Source organism: Anolis sagrei, chromosome 6 (genome assembly GCF_037176765.1).
Source record: "Anolis sagrei isolate rAnoSag1 chromosome 6, rAnoSag1.mat, whole genome shotgun sequence".
NCBI classification, from domain to species: Eukaryota; Metazoa; Chordata; class Lepidosauria; order Squamata; family Dactyloidae; genus Anolis; species Anolis sagrei.
In genome coordinates this window covers 73,595,371-73,620,677 of record NC_090026.1, presented here as the reverse complement: position 1 = coordinate 73,620,677, position 25,307 = coordinate 73,595,371, and the positions used below count along the sequence as shown (strand labels likewise).

Sequence of the window (25,307 nt, the reverse complement as noted above, 5' to 3'; positions counted from 1 at the left end):
CATAAGTACAGATTTAATGAAACTCTTATGATTTACAATCCTCTTATGATTTTTGCACAGTTCTACTGCATACACAAAAATCCAAACAGTTGCCCTGCAGCCCCCTTTTAAAACAGGACAGGCCTTTTTAAGAGATGATAACAAGGAACAGAAAAACAGTATAAACCAAGGATGTTTAACATCTTCACCACTCCAGATGTCCTCCCACTAGTTTTGAGTTCAGCATACATATTTACCAATCACCATTCCATTTCCCACCACTTCTGAATTTGCCTACTCCCAAAGAGCCATCTGGTTGCCATTGTATGCTTGACTGTAGTGTGTACTTTGGGCCACATCTTGAGCCAGTCGATGAATCAACATGGCAACTATTCCATTTCATAACTCTGAGCCACATTTGCCACCTCCCACCTTGTCTTGCCACTTCCCTACCATTACAGCTGCCACCTCCTGACCAGCTGGCAAAGGAAAACGGGGATTGAAAAATAAGATTTCCAAGTAACCCTGTACATCTCTTTCCTAAGTGTTTCCCCACAACCGGCCCCCATGACAGGAAGAGCCAGGAAACAATAAAAAACAATGACCTGGGTGAGAAAGGATAACACTTAAGTTCCTGCACTTAAAAAATGAGATCCCTAATAGCTTGTTAAAGAGAACTTCATGTTCCAACATCCATATTAAGAATGCCCAGTGGTTGGGGATTATGGGAATTGTAGTACACCATTTTCTGTTGCTGAAAGTGTCCCTCCACTAGCAGAGTATATCATAGCAACAAGAACTGGGGAAAGAATTTGCCTTTCTTTCTTCAGTCAGGGTAGAACTGTTATATATAAGTATAGCTAGGTATCATTATCACTATCCAGTAAATAGCGTGTATATGTGAAACTGACTTGAACTGATTTTCAGGTCATCAGTTTTCAACATCATTCTTCGGTTTTGTTTTAACTATCCAAGTTTCCAGCTGTTTTAGCCTATGGCTATTTGAATCCAATTTCGCTAAAGCCATGACCTCAAAAAATAGATGTGAGAATTTCCCACTGCACATTGACAAGCCGATCTAAACTCAACCTTCTTGGTGTTTTTGTTTTGAAATTATAGGCCAGGAGACAGGATCACACTTCTGGAAGACTCAAACGAAGACTGGTGGAAGGTACTATCAAAATAGTCAAAATTCATGCTAAATAAGATGAATAAGCAATGTTAAAAGAACACAAACCTAGGCATTATAATACTCAAGTGAATGTGGATTCATTTGCATGAATTCACATGCAACGACATCCTATGCTACATTGTATTAGAACAAACAATTTAAACTCGAGAACTCTGCTCTCCGCTCTCACTTGAAGAGGTGGGCAGCTGCTTTTTAGTGATACTGCACTGTTTTGACAGAAAGGGGAACAGGTTGTGGAGCATCGCAGGATTGTCAGCAACAGAGCCCTAAAAACAGTTGAAAAGGCCCTGTCCAACTAGTATCACAGCAATCCTGCCAGAAAAAGTATCACTGATCCTTAAACCTTCCTATTTTTCTCGGTATATAAGGTGACACCAAAGTACAGCAATAGAACATGAGGTTTACGAGGAGACCATTAAATGTCAACGGACCTATCCAAGGTGCTGAACTCTAGCACCATTAACATTCAGATTTAAGCCAGAAGCAGATTCACTGACATGGAAGACACCACAGATATATTTTAAATATAGTAATGTGAGAATGATTGTGTTCTTCCCATTCTGCTCTTCCACAAAACTCACTCTGTGGATTTATACTAGTCATTACCTTTATGCCATAGGTGCTTCCCAGGGTTTTTGTGAGAATGCAAATATGGGGAGAACCTCCAAAAATATAATATGTTGAAAATAGAATAAATTGCTGTGTAACTAATGGTAAGTTCACTCTTCCCTTTTCTCTATCTCATATTTGCAGGGGAAAATAGAAGATCGTGTTGGCTATTTTCCGGCTAATTTTGTTCAAAGAGTACAAGACGAAAAAATTTTCAGGTGTATAAGAACATTTATTGGGTGCAAGGAGCAGGGACAGATAACCTTGAAAGAGAACCAAGTGAGTACAGTGGATACTATTTCTTATGCATTAGCATTTCAATTGCATCCTTCCTTTTTTATTATGCAGTTACATCCATTGTAACCCATGATACATATTTTCAGAATGTGTATGAAGCACATATTTTGAGATTCAAGATAGTGCTTTTAGGAATATAATCTGAAGCATGCAATAAATATATTGCCCTCGTCACATAAGCTGGTGCCCAATAAAGTAGGTCTGGGGAGGAACTGTGATTGTGGTAATAGTGTTAAAATAAGATCTAACAGATGAGTAAATGTAGGTAACTGTTTGGTGTTCATAATAGTTACTTAGTCAATGGGGATACTACTGCCACAACTATCATTCACACACACAGCTACTGTACCTGGCATCAGGTGTTTGGCAAAACAGAGATTCATTCTTCTGGCAATTGGAGCATGAGTGAATGATGTTTCTATCTGAAGGAGGGGTGAATCTGATCAGGAGAAGTTAAACAGTTAAGTATATTTAACTGAGTAGCAAATACAGGATACCAGTCATTGTAGTTTTTTAAACAAAAACTACATTTTGCACAGAATTCATCAATTGCTCAAGAGTATCTGGGTGGGATGGAACATCCTGAAAGCCATTTCAAATCTAAGACAACAAGCTCTTTGTAAAAATCACCTAGATGCTCCCTTTAACAATGCCTTTCCCAAAACACATAATCTGGTTTTACTGGGGACTTACCAGTGTAGGTTACATAAGAAAGAAATATAGAAAAAGCAACAGTTTTGCACACAATAATAGACACGTAGTTTTATTGTGTAAAATTGCTGTTTGCCATGCAAGATTTTTGTCGTGCAACATTTATGGGTGTAGAAAACAGCAGCCTCACGGAGAGAAATGCCTCATTGCACAAAACCCTTCAATTGCCACACAAAATTCACATGTGTTTTCTATGCAGAATCATGTTTTCAAAACTTTGAGGAATGTGACTGGCAGATAAGAAATATGTATTTTTTTATCCACAGTAGGGAGTACACTGTGGTAATTGTTTACGCTTCCAAAAATGAAGTAATCAAAGATTATCATCCCTACTTGGATTTAGCCATAACTAACATTGAAATATTTTCTGTTACAAATTATGTGACCCAATGTCTTCTTGTTCATTTGCTTCCTCCCCATTAGTTTATAGCAATTGAAATAAAGCTGGGCAGTTAACCAAATTCACATAAAATTAAACCATAGTATGGCAGGAATTGCTTGTCATATCTGCTAATTCAAAAAGAAAGAATCCATTCCAGATAGGTAGATCGATAGATAGATAGATAGATAGAATGCACATACATTAATAACATACAGTGTAAACAGAATACAAAATAATGAACATTTTACAAATACTTCACCCCACCACCTACACCTAAACAAGTATCCTTTCCTCAGCCATAAACTGAGGGTAGCTGGCACAGGGGGCATAGGGGTGGTTGTCATGGTGGTGTTTGGCACCTGGAGGGAGGGTCTTCTTCTCATCATGGGGATGTGGTGGGCTGCTGCATTCTCAGGCTGAGAGGAGGAGGAGACAGGCCCCTGCTGAGAGTTCTCGGCTCCCCCCTCCTTCATTGGCACAGCACATGCTTTGCATGCAAAAGATCTCAGGGTCAACCCTCAACATCTCCAGTATGCTGAAAGGAGGGCAAGGCCAAGAACAGCTGAGAATGCTCTGGAGCACTCTCAGCTACCACCTGCCTTCTAGAGGTCGTCATTCCAGTATAAGGACAGGGCTGCTCATCCCATCCTAATGTTGGGAGGAGGGGCTGAGGAAAGTACGTGGCAACTCAGAGGGTCCCCAGCCACTGCATGCCTTCCTCCCCATCCTTTTGGCATAAGGATGCTAGTGGCCCACCACATTCTTATGCCTAGAGGACAGGGAAAATGAGAAGGGGCTGGACATAAGTGCCCAGAGGGCTGCTTCTGTCCCGCAGGCCTTAGTTTGCCCATGCTTGGTCTATGATGATTAGAAAGAACTTGACAAATTTTTGACCACAGATTTTGCCAGACCTAAGTGCGGAATTCCCAAACTCCACCAAACGACATGGTCACCAGCCAATATGGACACTAGTTGGGAGATTCTAACAATTTTCACCAAAAAAAAAGGAAATTTTCCAAGCAGTACTGGAGATGTTGAGGATTGACTCTGAGACCTTTTACAAACCAAGAATGTGCTGTGCCACTAAAACCAGCAATATCAAGAATGCAGATTTGGACCCACCATGTTTCATAGCAGGATCTTAACAAGTGGCATAGCAATAGCAAATCTATATGGTGTAATGTCGCATAAGTACAAGTCATGGACTGTGTCAGCTGCAACATAAATTTAGTTTTGATGAGCTTCCACACAGTAGATTTTAGCTAAACTGAAATGGCCATTTTGTGTCTATTTAAATTCACAACATGAAGCTGTGTTCTATTTCTCTGATATAGTTTTTTTAAAAAAAAAAATCATTTGCTGCATGGAAACATCCACATAAAGGTTTGAATGGAAAGCATGAGCTGCTTTCTTCCTGCATGTAGTAAAATGTGCTAGGTAATGCAAAGTAGCTTATGTCCTGCTAATACTTACACATTCTGTTAGGCACATTAATAGAAGTTACATATGTATTGTACGGCAAGATGTGAATATATAAACTGTCAGGTGATCATTGCAGGAAATGTGGAAGTTTTTATGCACAGTGTTATATCAACAGCAGCAACACATAACATTATTCAGACAGACAATGATATTTTTAGTAGCCTTACGCATGCTGCGTTACTTTGCCCAGACAGGGAGACAATTTTGTGTTTATATGGCTTTGTACCCTTCCACTTTCATGTTGCTGTAAACCTTTGTAGCAAAGCTTAGGCCTGAGAGATGGGAAAACAGCATATTAAGCATGTCGGCTTCAAGAAAGGGCATAGGAGCAAGTGTACAAATGGCGGCTGGAAAATGTTATTAGAAATAACATGATTATTTGACCTACATAAACAGTGCAGCTACAAATAGGGTCTGATTCAGAATAATATTTTTGTAGTGTACAACTGAACATATAATGCAGGACTATATGGAAAGAGACGGAATCAGGCCAAGAAATAAGATTAGATACAGAAAGTACTGAAAAGGAAATCTGTTTGGCTTAGGAGAAGTCTACTCGAATTTGTTTGTTTGTTTGTTTGATAGTATTTCTCCCACTATAGGATCCAAGGCAGGTCATACAAAAATCTGAAATAAATAAATGAGTAATATAAAACATTAAATAAATATAATCACTGAAACATTATGCCGTCCTACATGGGAGATGTACCTCTGAGGATGTCCCTCTGACACAACTTCCAAAATCCATCAAAAGCCACGCAGCCGCAATAACCAATAACCTTCTATTTATTTATTTGTGTCAGTGTTTTTTTATTAAGAGACGCAAATGATTTATGTTTTAATATTCTTGTTATGGTTTTATATTATGTGTTGATGCTTTTTAAAATGTTTTATGGTGTTTTTGGGCATCGAATCATTGCAATTGTAAACTGCCCTAAGTCGCCTGAGGGCTGAGAAGGGTGGTATACAAATACAGTAAATAAATAAATAAATAAATACTATATTTCTATCCTGCTCTATCACACCCTAAGGGTGACTCAGAGCGCCTTATAGTTTGGCAAAATTCAACGCCAGATTATACATAAGAAAAAAGCAATACATGACATAGTTAACTGAAATCAATAAACATATAAACACAAATAAAAACCATTTAAACACATTCAGCATGTTAAAATCTCATAAAACATATTGAACACTCTGGAAAGTCACATTGAAATGAGCAGAAGGGATCCTACTGTATCTCTTCCATGCATTGAAGCATGCTGGATGGAGAAGGCTGGGTGCATCATCCTTTGGCATCCTCGTCACCAGTGCCACATAATCTCCATTTCTAAGCCAAAGAGCCAGCATTATCCATAGACACCTTCAAGGTCATGTGGCTGGCATGACTGCATGGAGTGCCGTTTCCTTCCCACCAGAGTGGTACCTATTGATCTACTTACATTTACATATTTTTGAACTGCTAGGCTGGCAGAAGCTGGGGCTAACAGCGGGAGCTCACACCACTTCCCGGATACGAACCTGTGACCTTTCAGTAAGCAAGTTCAGCAGCTCAGCGGTTTCACCCACTGTGCCACTGGGGACTCCAAATTGAATAAATAAATACATAATGAATATGATTTCTAGTTGAGCTCCCAGAGGCACAATGAGTTAAACCCTTGTGCTGGCAGGACTGCTGAGCAACAGGTCAACGATTTGAATCTGGGAAGAGTGGGTTGAGTTCCCTCTGTTGGTTCCTGCTTCCCATGCAGGGACAGGAGAGAAGCCTCCCACAAGGATGGTAAAACATCAAACATCTGGGCATCCCCTGAGCAACGTCCTTCAGAAAGCCAACTCTCTCACACCAGAAGCAACTTGCAGTTTCTCAAGTAGCTCCCAACCAAAAAAAAAAAAAAGGATTTCAAGTGGGATTGTTCCAGCATAGATGGTTTAAAGGTTTAGAGCTAACCATTTATGATAACTCATTATCATCATTGGTGATCACTCGTGTACAAGTATGATTGCCTTCCAAGTGTAGGGTCTTGGCAGTGAATCCATAGGTGACTATAGAGACCTATTCTTTACCTGCATGTTCTTTCTCAATGATGATATCAGTTTCCAGGTAGAAGGCAGTCCCAGTCAGGGTTGGCTTGATGGGCCTTCCTCTTGATACATTTCTCTCTTTCGTCCTCTATTCGTGCCTCTTCCACAGCATTGTTGGTAACAGCTGACCTTCAGTTAGAAAGCTTGAGAAGCAGGGCTTCCCGATTTTCAGCATCTATTCCACAGTTTTTAAGCCCATCCTTAAATCTCTTTTCCTGTCAATCAACATTCTGTTTGCCATTCTTGCTTTGGGAGATGATGATCAGACATTCAGACAACGTGGCCAGTTCAGTGAAGTTGATGGCAAGAGATCATCACTTGAATGCTGGTGGTTTTTCCTTCTGCCCACCTGTCTTCCCAAGAGATATGTAGGATTTTTCAGAGGCAATGCTGAGGGTATCATTCCAGAAGTTGAATGTGATGTCTGTAGACATTTCGCAGACATCTAACTGGGTTGGGAGGACAGTAGCTTTATAAACAAGCATCTTGGTATCCCTATGATTGTCCCAATCCTCAAACTCTGCTTCATTCGAGAAAAAAACCTACACTTGCAGAGCTCAGACTGTGTTGTATATCTGTGTCAGTGTTGACTTTTGTGGAGAGGTGGCTGCCAAGGTAGCAGAAATGAACAACATTTTCTAATGCTCCATCATTAAGCTGTATTTCTGACATTGCAAAGGGATTGGCTGGTGCCTGGTGAAATAACACTATGGTTTTCTTGATGTTCAGTGAGAAGCCAAACTTTTCATATGCTTCTGCAAATGTCTTTAGAGTGGCTTGTAGATCTTCTTCTGAATGAGCACAGAATACATTATAATTCCAAAATGATAAGCAATCCTCCTATAGATGTAAAAAAAATGGTTTGAGGATTTTGAAAGCATTTCTTTATATTGAAATCATAACCCCCTATTGTTTGTATTTATCGAGTAGATATATGATATACAATCTTAAAGTCTGTGTCTATATTTGTTGATACTGAAAAAACAATAAACATGTACTGGTTTTTATATTAACATAAATATTATATTATTAACATAACACCAGTTATATTAACATAACACCAGTGAAAACTAGCAAATAATTTTGATTTACATCCAGCAATGATCTTCTACTATAATCATAAAAAGATGATTATAATGAGGAAAACGAAGAAAATAGACACATTCACACAAATTGAAGGTATGATGGAGACATAAAATAGTTTCTTTGCCCTTATATGTGACAAACATTTTTCATACAGACAAGGGCTAGTGTTACAATGCAGCAGGTCAGCTGATAATACTTATCTGGCTCTGTTTTATGGCACTTCTGTACAAAGCATGCTCCACCTTTGATGACCCACCAGTCATGTAGTACTTTATCACATCCTTGTTTTTTGCAATCCCAAGCAGGCAGAAATAAAAAAGAGGTTTTGTTTCTGTTTCTACTGCTTGGAATTGGTTTTATTGTTTACCTTACAGTATAATATAGATACAAAAACATATGTGTGTGTGTGTGTGTGTGTGTGTGTGCATTTGCCGTATTCTTTCCTCCATACAGTTATCTCTCCATATTTGTGATGTTTTCTGTGGATTTAATTATTCACAAAAAATCTCTCTAGGGATCTCTTGGTCCTTTAGCATGAATTGATGGTCAATTTTCTCTGGCTATGCTAGAAACTTCTAGAGTCAGCTTCTAGTAGACGTTGATCAGAAAGTCATGGGGTATTCTTTCAAGTTAAAAAATAGCATTTTCTTTATTCACGCTTTTCACTTTCATGGCAGTTTTGTGCCCCTAACTCCAGTGAATGTGGAGGACTGACTTTTTACTTTAGTTGGGATTTTACTTTAGATGGACTTTTTCAGGTTGTCTAGTTCTTTAGGTTTTTGGAGTACTCGGTAGGAACTGTTCATAACATAATGTATCCTTCTTGTCATGCTGAAACCTGAAATTCTCTTTTTCTGCAAAAACTTGGAATGTTATTATAAATAATATGGGTTGGCACACACTTTATGTCTGTTAAAATGGCCATACTTGGTTGCAAAATTACATTGGGTAGTTTCACAATGATCAAATTCACCTAGGGACTGCCATGACAGAGTGACAAATAGCAGGCAGAGTCACAGATACAGCATGGTGAATAATGGACACCAGTGCACCATCTCGGAAGTGCCAGTGTACAACAGAAATACCCTATTGTGCAAGAAGTGCCCAGTACACTTCTTACAAAGTGTCCAATTGACATCAGAAGTGTCACACCATTCTTGCCACTACTCAGATGCTCAATGTCATAATTCACTTTCAGGATTCCATAGCACTTCTACACAATAGTGGTTGTATCTTCAAGTCATTTTCAATTTATGGCAGTGGTTCCCAACCTGTGGTCAGTGGACCACCAGTGTTTTGCAAGAATGAAGATATGGTCCATAGCCTTCCCATTACTACACTATTGCCTTGAAACCACACAGCAACAAGAGTGATTGGTCTCACAAAACCCTCTTATAGTGTTGATGCAAAGGGGATATCGGGAGGGGAGAGGCTGACTACACACGAAAATTACTACTACCACATAAGCTCTAGATTATTAAATATGATTTTCTGTGGGCGAGCAGATGGCGACTACTGGATGGTATGTGTTCTGTATCAGAAACTAGAGCTGATGTGGTGTATCCAATGCAGTTTTCTGAATCAGCACCCAAAATAACCAAACCAAATCTAAAGTTGACCAAAAACTGATTTATAACCCTTTTGATACTAATGTTGGAGAGTGGTCCCTGGTCAAAGTGGTCCCTCTTCAAGAGGACCCAGGTCAAGTGGTCCCTGGCCAAAAAATGGTTGGGAACCATTGATTTATGGTGAACCTAAGAGACAACTATCATAGGGTTTTCTTGGCAAATTTGAACAAATTGTCTCCCTCTGAGGACAAAAAAGTGTCATTTGCCTAAGGTCACCCAGTGGATTTTCAAAGCTGAGTGAGAATTCAAACCCTTTTCTCTTGGAATCCTAGACCAACATTCAAACCGCTACTCTCCCAGATTTGTAAAATGTAACATAACCTGTGATGATGGATCTCAGTCAAGATCTTTTGTCAGATTTTATGCTGTGGTATTATTATAATTAATTGCTAGTTATCAGTGTCCTCTTACAACTTTTCATAACCCTTTCTCCTTACAGTGTTCTCAACAAATGATAGGGTTTCACCTTCTCCTACAATTTATAATTACAAAGCATAATCTAAAAAGGTCATATTCCATTAAAATGATTGTTTCCATATGTACTCTCTGTAAGCTAATGACATTAGTGCAATTCAGCATGAATATCACTCCCCAGACCTTCCTCAGACCTTCTTTAACTGATGGGATGTCTCTTTGCTTCCATTTTAACTGATTGCAGTCTAGCAACCATGTCTTCTGCCTGACAAGTGCTTAATTCTGGCCTGCTGTACTTTTGCAACCCCAAGCTGGGCTACAATTATGCATGGTTGATGGATGGCATTTGACTTGGCGGATCACAAAATGTACAGACATACTGTGCAATTTTCTGACGTTCTGGGAAAAGGACAGTAAGTCTGAAGACATTCAAGAAACATGTAGGACCAAAACAGTTTATTTTTAGGCAAAAAGGGGAGCGAGGACAGAAAAGGAATGCCTAATATTAGATCACGTTTCCTGTCTGTCAGGATCAACAGGCCAGTTTGGAAATAGTATGGTCCCACAGAGAATTTCTGGATTTTTGAGCTATAGTTAGTGTTTGTTGTGAATATTTATGCTGCCGAGCCATTCAGAAGGGTGGGTTTGCTCACTGCTTTTTCACCTTCAGGAAATTTGATTGACTTTTTGCATAAATCTATCACCCTGAGTGTTGGCTATTATTTTTCAGTGGATTGGACTTCCAGATAACAGCCTGCAAACAGTAGATAACAGGTTTTTCCCAATTCTCTGTCCTTCCTGCACAAGGCATTTTCATCAACAAAGTTAATAGTGCAAGACTGAACCCCAAAAGCATAGGCCTGAATATCATTTTCCCACACTCAAAAAGTGTTACATTAGAAACATTCTGAAAGAACAGAGCTTAATTCTTACCACACTTATGTAATCCTTACATTAAGGAAAGTATATTTTGCACAGTTAGCCATATTTATAGTGGTGAAATACAGGGTGAGGCAGCATAACTTCCTTTTTTAAAATGCGCACCATTCAGTCGGTTGAAGACGTAGCGGAGTGCTAGTGGTCTCGTTCGAGAGGCGGGAGTATAAAGTTTTGTTCTGACACAGTTGTCACCATCATGCATTGGAACAGTAATGCTTTTGCCATTGAGGCCTACTTTTCGAGAGGATTTGGAGTGGCCAGTCCGCTCTCCAAATTTGGCCCCTTGTGATTTTTTTCTATGGGGTTTTTTAATATTTGGTGTTTATGTGAACCATCCGAAGACCCTACAAGATTTGAAGACCAACATCCAGGAAGAAATTGCCAACATAATGCCTGCTATGCGGGCAAGAGTCATGACAAACGCGAGAACCCATTGTATGAATCAGAATTTTTTTAAAAAAATTATAATGTAGGCGCATACCTAAAGTTTTGTTTTATGTAGTTTTGAAGATCAAATTAGATAGGTGACATCCCCCATTCTCCATACACTGAGTAAACCGATTTTTATTAAGTTTTGAAAAAAGGAAGTTATGCTGCCTCACCCTGTTTAACTTCTTAGATACATGTTTCTGAGCCAGAGCTGGATATACCATTGGTGGGACATAGTGTCACCAGATGAATTGCCAAGAATTCCCCAAATGGATGTTCTCCAGCAAATATGGCATATTATTTTCTACCAAAACCACTTGATATGCAGGCTGGATTATCAATGGATTACCAACTCCCAACTATTATCTCAGCCCTGAACAAAACAGTTTAGCTTCTTTACCAACTACTTTCTGAATCTCAGAAGTTTTCTGCAGTGTTTTCTGCATTACTTGAATAATGGGTTAAAATGAATGGGATTGCTCAGCTGATCTCGGCTGCAAAACTGAGAATAGGTTCCTTCTTATGTTATGCTGTTTTTTATTTTATTTTTTTATTTTATTTTCTGTGGCACTTAGAATAGGCCATTCAGATGCACCAAAGCAACTCTACACTCTTAGAATAGGCCATTCAGATGCACCGAGCAACTCTACACTTCAGAGTAATATATGAGTTTTAGTAACTTATTTTAATTCCCCTCCCCTTTTCCCTTCGCCAACACTTTGCCATTGAGAATCAATCACAGTGGAATGTTGTTATTGTGATGCAAGTACTCCAAAGCTGCAAAAAGAGATAAAGCGTTGAGTAGAAAACTAGCCAAACTTTTATAGGAAGCTAATCTATGGCTAGCATCCATAGTTGATGGACTACAATGGTCATAGTCTGTCTCCCTATGAGTCATTACAGAGGCTGGAATTCTGCACTAACCATGCAATGATCACCACCACATCCCCACTTTTTCTTAGCCACATCATTCCAAAGCTGGCCATTTCCTAATTAATTGAGAGTAAAGGGAGCATTCTCCTAATGGCTGTATCCAGAGTAGTGGCATCATCCACATGGACCTTCAGAAATCCTTCCATGTGTCTGGTGCTGTGTAGCTATAGGAAAATAGTTGAGCACTTGTCTTTTGCTCTACCTACTGTTCACATAATAGGAAATTGCCAAAGTTGAGGTGATGAGAGTTAAGAAAAGTGAATGTGGATTGGATTGAAGGTTATCATAGTTACATTTTGTAGCAATGTCTCTGAATGCAAGACTGCAGACCACTGACACCCTGGGATTATAGAAACAACGGCTAGGAGACCGAGTGGTCTATTACAGTTCTGCCTATTTCCAACCAAGAGACCGTAGTAAAGATTTAAGTAAACATATATCTGCAGAAATGCTTTCTTAAAGTTTTTGTTTGTAACTATTTGATAATGTCTTTTACCATCTATAATAAAACAGCTAGAACCAAGTCTTTATAAGAGTAGATAATGATCTAATTAAACCGATATATTCATTCAAAATGAATAATCATATTCCAATAGCCACCTAAACATAATCGCAGCATGAGGTATAGTTTCCTCTCAATTTGAAATATACAGTTATAACAATATTTAAACAAAAAGAGCCATCAAATAGTAGTATCAGTTGGAATACAAATCCATCAGAATATCAGGCATAAAGTCTATCTATTTTAAATATGAGATAAAAGAGCCATTAGGCTTAGAATAATGCATAAAGTCCTTGAATCTTTAAAGCAATGAAACAAGCATCCTTGAACTTAGAAGAGACTATTATTCTGAGGATTTTTAGAACCTGTTTCATGAAATCTTTATTAGTCTGCAGCTCTTTCTTTTTAAATTGCTGTAAACTCAATCTATAAAACAAATCATACATTACATAAAGGTTTTACGCTATGGGTAACCTATTATGAATATCATGCTAAGAATGGGGCATTAATATTCTCACCATCCGTTTATTCAGAAAGAATTCAAGTGAATAGTACAGGAAGACTCATTTCTTAATGAATGTGAACTGCTGATTTACCTCAACTGATTAAAGATAGACCTAATTACTATAGTTTAGAGACTTACTTTGTTAGAACTTTGATCTGAAGAGCACACAGCCATGGGTGCTATGGATAAAGGGATGGTTTTGATAGCCTCTCTGAATAGAGGCCTGTTAATATTGTCTCAATTCATGCGCTGAGGCTAGCCACATGTGGAGGGTGGGGCCAGAGGCTATTTAAGATCTGGTAGTCCTCACATGGACCTTCTTTGAATTCACATGACCCAACTTCCTGTCTTCGGTGCAATATGAGTCTATCAAGTTGCCTTTTGGAGCCAGTAGGTGTTTTTCCCTTCTTGGGTACTGGAGAATTGGCTTCAGGATGGTGTCCTTAATTATACTATACTAGCAGGTTTGGAGGGAGAATACCTTGGCAACACTTGAGTGAAGGGTTGGGTTCTGAAATGGTTTCCTTGAGTTCTGGATCCTGGGAGAAGGGTAGAAGCTTCCCTTTGTGTCTGACATGGGGGTTTGATCAGCCTTTTTTTTGTTCTGGGGTTTGCGGTAGGGAGTTTCTTACATCCACCTTCCAAAATATGTTTTGATATGGCCAATGGGCTAATGGATAAAACGTACTGCAATACCTTCCAAGATATGACCATCTAAGCTGAGTAACCCATAGAAGTGGATTACCCTTGAGATCCAGTTGTTTTCAAGAAGAGACTGGAGAGGTTTGTCACAGGTAAACAGGTTTGTCACCTTCTAAAGATTTTGTAATCCATATTGCATAGTGTAATTGGGCTGTATGAGCTGGGTTAGGTTTCCTCTTTATTAGGTTTTAAAATTGTAATTATTTCTGATCTTTTCCGTGTCTCCGGGATAATGTTATTTGTCAGCTGGCCTTAGTAGTTATTAAAGTCCCATAATGAACATTTTCCCTTCTCTATTCTTTTGTTTAGATCTGTATGGCTTCAGAAGAGGAACGTGATGGCTTTATCAAAGTAAGCTGCGGGAAGAAAAAGGGATTTGTCCCCATCGATGTCTTGGAAAACATCTGATTTTTTTGCCCCTGTAACTACTGCAGTAGTGACGCTTTGGTGAAACAAGGCCTGTCTGCCTCCTTTTGCACTGTGTCAGCCCAAACAAGCTGTCTTGCCAGTGACCAGGGAAATTACGAGACAACTCAAAGGATCTGTTGATATCAGACATTTAGTCTTATCTTGGGCAACAGGAGATGGGTGAACTACAACACCTTGCACTTGCTGGAAAAGAGCCAAGCAAGGGTGGTATGAGTCTTAGGGGGGAGGCTTTGGTTGTTTTGTTTTAACAAGGCAGGAGAAACACTAAACTGGATGATTTTTCTGAACAAGATTTCTAACTATTACCATGACAAAAATAAACAACCCATCTGGAAATTTGCACCCTTTTCACGTGTCTTAAGAAAACTGGGACTTTTTTCTGATTTGAAGTGTTATTGAAAAGGCAAGGATTTGGACTTTTTCCTTGTATTCCTACCGCTTGATGCTTGAAAAATATATAATGTGAGTCTGGTCTTTCAAATGTTGTCAATGGTATTAGCGACAGTGTAATGTTTGGTTCTGGTTTTTAAAGTTTTGTGTCAAAGCAGTTTGGGTGAACTGTTTTGAGATCTGTTTGGGAAAAGATACTACAGCCCCTGGACTAATTTCTCCGTGATGTATAATATATGTTACTATGGCGAGCTTGTACGTTCTTTGGATTCCTTGTACACGAGCAAAGATTTTAGCACATATTGGATGTAAATGCTGTGAAAACAGCTCAAGAACAAGCACTGTTTCTCTAGGACAGGTGGAAGTTGCTGCCTAATCCCTACCAAAAGAAGAAAATTACCAGAAGCAAGGACCCGGATTGTAGACATACTAAAGAAATTTTCTATTTTCTGATATTGTTTGAGCATATTTTATGTATGTGTGTATCTGTAGCATGGTCCTGTTTATATGGTAAACCAGTCACGTTTCACAATATGGGATAGCGGCGCATCCTGCTGATGAAAAGAATTTGAGCTTGCATGCTTGTGAATGAATGCAACAAAGTTCAAAAGGCTGACAGGTTTGGTTATTGCCAGGGAAACAAACACATTCCAGCCACAGAATTAAAGCACCCTAAATCCTATTCAGTGGTCAGAAGCTTGCCTAGGCTATATTAACTGCCACTTGTAGAAACTGCAGCTTTAAAGCCAGAATGTCAGCCCAAGTTTGATATTATATTTGAAACCCAAAACAAGTTGCACATCAAGATCCAGATAAGAGTAAGCAGCAATTCTTGTTTCTTTTGTCTCCATCAAGAGGACAGTAAAGCAATTCTGGTTTTACTGGCCTGAAACAAAGGTTTTGAATGTGAGGCTCTCCAAATGTAGAACTGCATCTCCCACCTGTCGTACCCCCTCTAGCGGCAAAGAGAAGTGACGAGTAATACAATTATTTATTATTATTATTATTATTATTATTATTATTATTATTATTAGTTTTTACAGGCTGGTGTAACTTGCAGTCCAACAACAGCTGGAGGCCCACATTTTTTCCTATCGTGCTATAAATGCTTATTAGAAATGTTCCAATTTAGGGACATAAATAGAAACAAGCAATTTACTGATTGCCAGATGTGCTTCATTTTAAGAAGGCTTAAGCCTATCTCTTTCTTTAATTGTCCAACATTTTTTTAATGTAATGGAAGAACAAGGTTGGACTCAAAGTTATATTTGTTAGGCAGGGGGTGGGTGAGGAGAACTACAGGAAACAGAACAGGAAGTAAACAACTATTGCTTCCAAGTTTTAAGTCTCATCTCCAGAGGAAAGCAGGATATAAAGTAAAAAAACCAAACAACAATGTCCCCAATTTATTAACAGATTAACGGAATCTATTTCTTATATGTAACAGCTCAGGAGAACAATACGTGGGACCCTTAGCACACTACAACTCTTTGGCATGCCAGCAAGCCAAAAGTTGGCTTTATTGCATGAAGTAGTAATAATAATGAAGCTTTATTTATATCCCACCCCCTCTCCCCAAGGGGACTCAGGGCGGCATTCAATAATTGTAGTTCAATAATTGGCAGTGCGAAGATAGCACATGACTATACCCTAGTCCTTGAAGTAAAGCTCTTTAGTCTTCACCTCTTGCCTTGCATTCCAGTCTGTGGCTGAATCCCAGTGCTCTTTTGGTACCAGAAATGGTGCAACTGGGAAGTTTAGCCCCATAATTTCTATTAGCAAAGGGCTGCTCTGTCTATTATATTCCATTCTTTTACACTGCAGATACATTTGCCTACATGGAAATGCTGGATGTCTGCCTGGTCTACCAAAGACAACAGGGAACTATAAGGTGATAGGTCCATAGGTTTGATTCACCTGAAGAACGTTTAGTTACGATATGAGGGGCATCAGATAAAGCAAACAACATTCCATCCTTTTACAAGCTTTTGGACAGAAAGAAGAAAGATACACCTGCAGAGAGAGAGAAAACAACTTTCATATCTTAGTCGGAATGCAGAAATCTTTATTGTATGGCTTTTTTAGTAGAAAACAGGATTTAGAAATATTTTTGCAATTCATTTCATTTTGCAAGGGATAGCCAGATGATATAGCATTAGAAAATATTCTTTGTGACAAAGAGAAAGAACAGCAACAGCATTGTCTACCCAGTCTGCGTTATGTCATTGCTTTATTGGAAATTCAGTGATCTAAGATGAAGGATCCTGAAATGTCAGTTGGAAAATGAAAGCAGTGTTATGGTTAGCGTTTTCTTGTTGTTGTTCTGCGAAGACTAGCAAAAAGCATCTATCCATCCATACGTGCTACTGTTTACTTGAATGCAACATACTGTGATTCTGTCCTACTTCAACTGCTTACTTCAGTTTATCCTTCAGTCCTGCCTCTTAGAAACGGGATGGATATTAATTTCAATTCACGATGGCCTTTAATCAATGTCTCATTTCTTTTGATACTAAGCAATAAAACAATAAAGTGATTTTTAAAAGACTTCCTCTTAGGATCAATCATGTGGTACTCTTCTAAAGCAATTCATGTCTCTGTTATAAACTAAACTTTGATCTTGGCTGCTGCCACCTTTTGATATTGAAAAGAAGGCGCACACACTTCACTGTTACTTATCAAAGGGTTTATATTGATGTTTGCCTTTAATGTTAGGCCCTATCTTAAGCAATTCCCTAAAATGACAGCTCCATTTCTCCTCTTAAATTCTTTTTGTCTAGAGTCAAACCACACACATCATAGCAGCCCCCATTCAGTCATCTAGATGTGCTTCTCTGCTTATCCTCAGACAGGAAAGCTGAGACGAAATTCTACTAAGGTCTATGGGGCCACCAGCAGGCTTGCAGCAGACATCTGTGGAGGTGCATTGATCTGACATCTGTACAATAGTCCTCCACAAAAACCCAGTAAGAACGTTATCCCACCAGCCTGTTGTCTTGTCACCACTACATTATTTAAACAAATGGAAACATTGCATTACTAGAAAACGTATCTCACATTGTGTTGCGATTGAATGATGCTGGCATTTTGTTGATGCAACCAGTATTCTAACCAGCCTTGCTTTCTACTATTTATTATTTATTTAGATGACTCAAGGTGGTTTACAGGCAGCAATTCAATGCACACAATATCATAAATACAATTAAGAAGATTAATATATAATATAATTTATTTATTTATTTATTTATTTATTTATTTATTTAGCTTATATACCACAGTTCTCAGCCCAGGGGCAACTCACTGCAGTGTACAACATAGAAAAACAAGGTTCAAAATACAAGACTCAGTATAAAATAATCCACAATTCATCATTATCAAAAAACATCTTCATCAAAAACATCATTACTATAAAACCATAACAAATGAATAAAACAAAAATAATTAGTGTCTCCTTGTTAAAAAACATTGACCAGTCCCATCGCCTAGTCCAGGGGTCCTCAAACTATGGCTCGAGGGCCAGATACGGCCCTCCAATGTCATTTACCCGGCCCTCACTAAGGGTCAACCTAAATCTGAAACAACTTGAAAGCACACAACAACAATCCTATCTCGTCTGTCAAAAGTAGGCCCACACTTCCAATTGAAATACTAATAAGTTTATATTTGTTAAAATTATTCTTTGTTTTAATTATTGTATTGTTTTAAAGTGTTTTTTGCACTACAAATAAGATATATGCAGTGTGCATAGGAATTCATTCATGTTTTTAATCATAATCCGGCCCTCCAACAGTTTGAGGGACTGTGACCTGGCCCTCTGTTTAAAGAGTCTGGTCATTCCATTTTCCTATGTCAGTTATTCTTTCTACTCATTCTTGCCCTATCCAGCACAAAAGTTTTTCCTATTTTTTCTTTCTTTTCCTATTTTATTCTAACTATGGACAGTTTCAGCAAACCTTCCCCTGCTTCATAATACTGGGATAGCAGCAGAAGGAAATTTATCACACAAGGAAGAGTGGCAGAGCAACTGTGATATTAGATATAATGATGGGTTTTTCTTGGCAATGAAAAGAGATTAAATCATGACCCAAACACAATGTGGCTTATTGCACAGCCACAACACTGTTCAGCGAGCCCTATCAACAGATGGTTTTATCTTGCCATAATTGCATTTATTTGCCTCGTATAATAATTTCCTAAGGAATTGGTGTGTTGGGTTGCATTGCAAACATTGGACACGTATGGGTAAACAAGACCCAGTGTTTGCTTACTCAGAAGTAAATCTCATTGATGTCAGTGAAACCTTTTCTAGTTTTTATGGATAAGGCCTAGACTGGCTTTGCCATTAATGCAGTCAGAACTGTTGTATAAGTGGAGATATTTGATTCTGTCTCTATTTCACTTTGCAGATTTTTTTCTGAATATTGCCAACATTTCCCGTTTTTATATTTTTCCCTTCTTTCTTTTTTCATTCCTTCCCTCTCTCTCTTTCACACACACTCTTCTCTGTGATGGCAGTCACTGATTTCCCAAACAATACCTGAGAACAATATTAGAACTAAGACATGGAGGGAACAAATTTTATTTAGTTATTTGCAAAAATTTCTGAATGGAATCTTTATGGAAAAACAAATTCCAGGGAAAAATACATCTGAAAGCAAGTGAGACACAGAAGAATTTGGAAAAATATCCTAATATCAATAAAGTGATAGACAATTGGCTAATAGACAATTGGCAGTTATCAACAATAGAAGAGATGAGGTAGGGAGAAGACAATAGTCTTGGGCAAATCACACTCTCTCAATCTTAAAGGAAGGCAATGGCAAATAGTCTCTGACTAAATCTTGCCAAGAAAACCCTATGAGAGATTTAGCATAAGTCCAAATTAGCCTTTGCATGATTTCTTTCTGGATACCAGTAATTTCTTGAGAAACCAATCAAAATGATTCCCTGAATTTCCTTGCTCAAATAGTAGGGAACTGGGAGCGGCCTTTCCACTATAACAAAATCCGTAGTCTCCTGCACCCCAAAGCAATAATACAGCAATCCTAGAGCAGCCACCATGAACAGTAAATAAGTCCGTAATTGCATTCTAAAATCTAAATCAGTGTTCCTTCGGTAGCTTTTTTTTTTTTCTTTTTTTTTTTTTGTTTAGTTAGGCCATGTGCCCCTTCAAACAAATGCAGCACAAACAAACTGATTAACTTTGGGTGGATAAACTGATTAACTTTAGATAGACTGGCTTTTATCTGACACAAGCTCTTGGGCCAATTTAATTTTAGGAGCTAGATGTTCACTTCTAATTTAATACTCTCTTTAATAAAGAGCACACAATCATTAAAACGAGAGCTGAAGAACAGGCATCTTGCCCTTTTTATTAGACGTCTTTTTGACAGCAAAATTGTATTTTGTGGAGCACAATATGGTGAAATTACTGAGAAAAGAATGTCCGTTTTACTTTCTGTGCTCCTGAATCCATTTATATTCCCATTGGGTTTTTCTCACTGAAACCTATGTAAATTTTCAGATTTTCAACATTCGGCTAACAATAAGAACCAGGCCTTAAGATCCACATAATGAAGGCAAAGTGCAAATTGCATTTGTGCAATTTTTTAAAAAAACCTTGCACACTAAATAAACACACCCTGTGTGTCCAACTGAACAGTACACTGTATGTTTAGCAGCCAACCCTTTGTTGCACTTACTCTAGCATAATTATTTAAATAAAAGTTCACTTTCCTGCTACTCCTGTACACAAATTAGTTAGTACATTTAACTCCTATTATATTTACAGTTATAATTAGTTGAAAGAGGGCAAAATATGAGACATCAGGCAAATAATCAGTTTTCTCCATGGAATGCACTGTCAGCAAATCTTTCCTGCTTAAATGCAAAATCAACAACAACAACAATAATGCAGACAGACTACAAGCAGAGGCATAACACCATTGCTCAGATGATTCATTGGAACTTGTGCCACAAATACCATCTGCCTGCAACAAAGAATTGGTGGGATCACACGCCAGAAAAAGTTACAGAGAATGAATACGTCAAGCTACTCTGGGACTTCCAGATTCAGACAGACAGAGTTTTGGAGTACAATACTCCTGACCTCATGATCATGTTAAAAAACAAAGTATGGATTGTCAATGTTGCAATCCCAGGTGACAGCAGGATTAACAAGAAACAACTGGAAAAGCTGACATGATTTGAGGATTTAAAGATCGAACTGCAAAGACTCTGGCATAAACCAGTAAAAGTGGTCCCAGTGGTGACCAACACACTGGGTGCAGTGCCTAAAGACCGTGGCCTGCACTTAAACACAATTGGCGCTGACAAGATTACCATCTGCCAGCTGCAAAAGGCCACCTTACTGCGATCTGCATGCATTATTCGCCAATACATCACACAGTCCTAGACACTTAGGAAGTGTTCGACGTGTGATCCAATACAACCGCCAGCAGAGTATCTGCTGTGGACTCATCTTGTTGTGTTTCTAATAATAATAATAATCATCATCATCATCATCATCTTAATTTATATTCCACTCTATCTCCCCAAGGGGACTCAGGGCAGATTCCAACATACAATGACAAGCATTCAATACCTACATAAAACAAACAAGCACTGACATAACATCCCAGAAATGTAGGTATTTACAAATATTGATAAGCAGTAGGGACTGAAATCATCCTCATTTGAACAATGTTTGCTCCAGAGTGTTCTAGAAATGAGAGAAAACTGTTAGAAGTATTCATATCTAAGATTTTCAAGTAGAATGGTTAAAGTGCAACCCTGAGCCACATGTGTCCAGCAAGGTTCTTTCCATGATACTTAGCTCCTCAGGGTCTTCTTCTGGTGAAAAAGTGTACAAATTGCCCTCTTCTGGAAGCCTTCATTTTAAATTAGTTACTTCTAACATGCACAGTTTAGCATTTTTAAAAATCTGGCTGAAATCCTATATCAACCATGCCTTCTCTGAGCGTGTAGCCTGAAAGTGCAACAGCCAAGTTGTTTCCAAGGTTCTGGAGATCATAGCACTGGGAAATGACATCTGAAGTACTCTCCTACTCATGAGATGCATTGAGAACAGGCAGCTGGACTATGTCCCATGGGGTCATAGTGCTAAGAGTGGTTGGAATTTATAATCATTAATAAGTCCCATTGAACCCTTTATCCACTTTGCTGGGAGTAGCCTCTATTGCATTTTCTAAAACCTACTTCTGAACAGATATACTTTTAAGAGTCCTGTCACTCCTATCCACTGGGAGGAGTCAGACAAATTTAAAAGGACATAAAGGACATAAATTCTCTATCAATGCTTCAAAACAATGAATAGAGCCATCTCTATTGTGCCTGTCAGGGAGTTCTGTGCTGATGGCCATTCCAATCACTATCTATTTCAACAGAACTGTAAATAAGTTACAGTTTGTTTGCTGACAAATTTTACAGAATAAGACATTCTCATATACACTGTATTTACTAAGTGCACAGCTATTGTTATTAATAGTAGAATGCAGAGCCTGAGGCAGAAGTACTGGTAAAGTAAGGTTCAATTGGCCCACATGGAATAGGCCATCTTGCTTTTTGCATCAGTTGGCAAATGTCTTAGATATTGCAGGATGACTGATTCTCAGGAAAACATTTAGTGACCATCCTGATGTTACTGAGCTGTTATCAAAACCCTAAAGAGGACCCCCAAACCTGTGGCCATGAAAAATCTAAATAACTAAGTCCTAGTTAAGCTTTTGCCCAGAAACCTAATTTGAGCTAACCTCCACAGATGACATTTAGCCTGGACATACAAGTTTCACAAGCACTCGCACACAAGGGGTTGATAGGAAACTCCCATTCCCTCTTCAGGCAGTAGTCATCATCCCCTAACAATACCTCAGCACACCAAATAATGGAGCCAAACAAAAGTAACGGAAGTTGCCCAAAATCCTGCCTCTATCCTTCTCTTGGGAACCCATTCAGGCTGGCTAACCCCCATTGTCACTCATTGTTTCACCAACACAGACCATTTTCCCCATCTAGGCTCGGAAAACTGCCGTTATTAATACCCAAATTCCTTCATCCCCATGTACATTTGAGAGATGGACCAAGAAACTGCCACAAACTCTACTGATCGCAAATCTTCTATTCCTCATAGTACATTGATAGGTGCAGTGGCATCACTAAGGCATGTTGCAATCTCAGGATGCAGGAGGGCTACACTATTTTTATATGGTACATGCAGGAATACATAAATACACACAGTGCCTGGTTCTTTGCTCCTGATGATAAAGTAGAAAAGAGAGCAGGAAAAAATCCAGAAAGTGAAAATGTATGGTTAACCATTTCAGCAGCAGGAAATGTGTCTCTCAACAACCAGAACTGCAAATTAAGCACATATTTACATTCACAATTCACAGCACACCACACAAAGATATGTGTTTTGGACACAGTGGGAGAAATACAAGAGACAGTTGCTGGAATCAAGTTATTTCAGCTACTGAGGGAAGGGGGAAATTGACTAGAAAGTGAAACTGAGAAGGGTTTTTCTGTATCTCTTGTTTCAAGAAAAAATGGTTTTTGTTTTGTTTGTTTTTTTGTCGTGTCAGGAGCAACTTGAGAAACTGCAAGTTGCTTCTGGTGTGAGAGAATTGGCCATCTGCAAGGACGTTGCCCAGGGGACACCCAGATGATTTGATGTGTTTTTTTTTTTATCATCCTTGTGGGAGGCTTCTCTCATGTCCCCACATGAGGAGCTGGAGCTGATAGAGGGAGTTCATCCGCCTCTTCCAGGACTTGAACCTGCGACATGTTGGTTTTCAGTCCTGCCGGCACAGGGGTTTAACCCACTGCGCCACTGGGGGCTCGAAGATGGGGGTATCAATGCAGAGATCAGGTAGAGAAACATTCTGTGTAAATGTCTAGGGTAGGGGTCCTCAAACTAAGGCCCGAGAGCTAGATACAGCCCTCCAAGTTCATTTACCCGGCCCTCACTCAGGGTCAACCTAAGTCTGAAACGACTTGAAAACACACACAACAACAACTGTATCTCATCAGCCAAAAGCAGTCCCACACTTCCCATTGAAATACTAATAAGTTTATCTTTGTTAAAATTGTTCTTCATTGTAATTATTGTATTGTTTTAACTGGTTTTTGCACTACAAATAAGATATGTGCAGTGTGCATAGGGATTCTTTTTTTTTCCAAATTATATTCTGGCCTTCCAATAGTTTGAGGGACTGTGACCTAACTCTCTTTTTAAAAAGTTTGAGGACCCCTGGTCTAGGGGAAGGGTGGAAGGACTGAGTGGAGAAGGGGGTGGTCAAAGCAAGTTGAATTGCTGAAAATAAATCAAGCCAAGAGGGGAAGGACACAGCTCTCCCTGCCAGCCTTCAATGAGGGAGCAAAGATGGCCATTTAACATCACTGGACTGCTTTCCTCCATGCATACCTCCCTCACACTCTTAAAAATTGGTGCCACTTGCTCTGGTATGGCCTGTGCCCTCTGCACTCCTCTAGTAACACCACTACCTAGGTATTTTACATTTTAGGGTCAAATGAAAGAGAGTGAACAAGCAGAAAAGAGACGACCCCAGGGCCCTTCTGCAAACTGGGCAGAGCAAACAAAAGAAGAGATGAAAAGGAGTCACTGAATGAAAGTGCATTATGCTATTTGTTTCTACAACGTTGGTCAATGAACCAAAATGGAAAGCAAAATCTAAAGCTTTTAATGGTACAGTGCTGTATGATTAAAAGGCACACCACGGTAAGAAAATACCCTTTAGTAGATCAGTAAAAAAAAAAAGAGAAAGAATTTAAAATTATATGTTTGATTGCACTGAGCCTGAATACATGATACACTGCATGACTTGTGTGCCTTTCTGTTAACCGCCCTGAATGAACCACCCTGAGTCCCCCTCAGGGTTGAGAAGGGCAGTATACAAATACAGAAAATAATAATAATAATAATAATAATAGTAATAATAATAATAATAATAATAATAGTAATAATAATAGTAATAATAATAGTAATAATAATAAATGAACTTTATTTATACCTCACCTCCATCTCCCCAAAGGGGACTCAGGGCTGCTAACATAACTATAATTCTGGCCAAGTCCAGAATTATAGTACAACAAAATAAAATAAACTACAAACAGCAAATAATATTAAAATAAAATACATAAAATAACAGAAAATGAAATAAACAGATGCAAAATAATGTGATGAAGAAATAAAATAAAAGCACAGTGGGCGGGCCAAATACCCAGAATAAGATTGATAAAACCCTGAGTAAGATAAGTAAGTGGAGAAATATGTGTCTGTGGGGGAGCTCAGAAGGGGCGAACAATGGGATTGAGCCTTCATTAAAGACAAGGAAAAGTGTGTCATGAGGACAGAACTATAGTTGGGACAGACATGATATGGGGTTATGTGTTTACTCATCAAAAGCATGCCGGAAGAGCCAGGTTTTTAGGTCTTTCTTATATAAATAAATAAATAAATAATCATGTCAAGAGTAGAAGATAAAAAATAAGTATGCTGATGTGGATTCCTTGAACAGAAGGCTTAGTTAAAAGCAAGCTGGAGAGACAGATGAACCCAGCTTGGCTTCACAAGCAAA

General features: G+C 38.7%; 1 protein-coding gene across 2 annotated transcripts in view; it reads left to right on the top strand.

Moving 5' to 3' along the window:
* The window catches only part of STAC (SH3 and cysteine rich domain), a 110,952-nt gene extending 93,714 nt beyond the window's left edge, over positions 1 to 17,238 (top strand). For both annotated transcript variants that reach the window (XM_060781675.2, XM_060781676.2), the window contains exons 9-11: positions 1,099 to 1,150; positions 1,925 to 2,059; positions 14,182 to 17,238. In XM_060781675.2, coding sequence (XP_060637658.2) covers positions 1,099 to 1,150; positions 1,925 to 2,059; positions 14,182 to 14,280 — 286 coding nt within the window. In that variant the 3' untranslated portion in view covers positions 14,281 to 17,238. The remainder of the gene's footprint in view (positions 1 to 1,098; positions 1,151 to 1,924; positions 2,060 to 14,181) is intronic.
* The last annotated feature ends 8,069 nt before the right edge of the window (positions 17,239 to 25,307 follow it).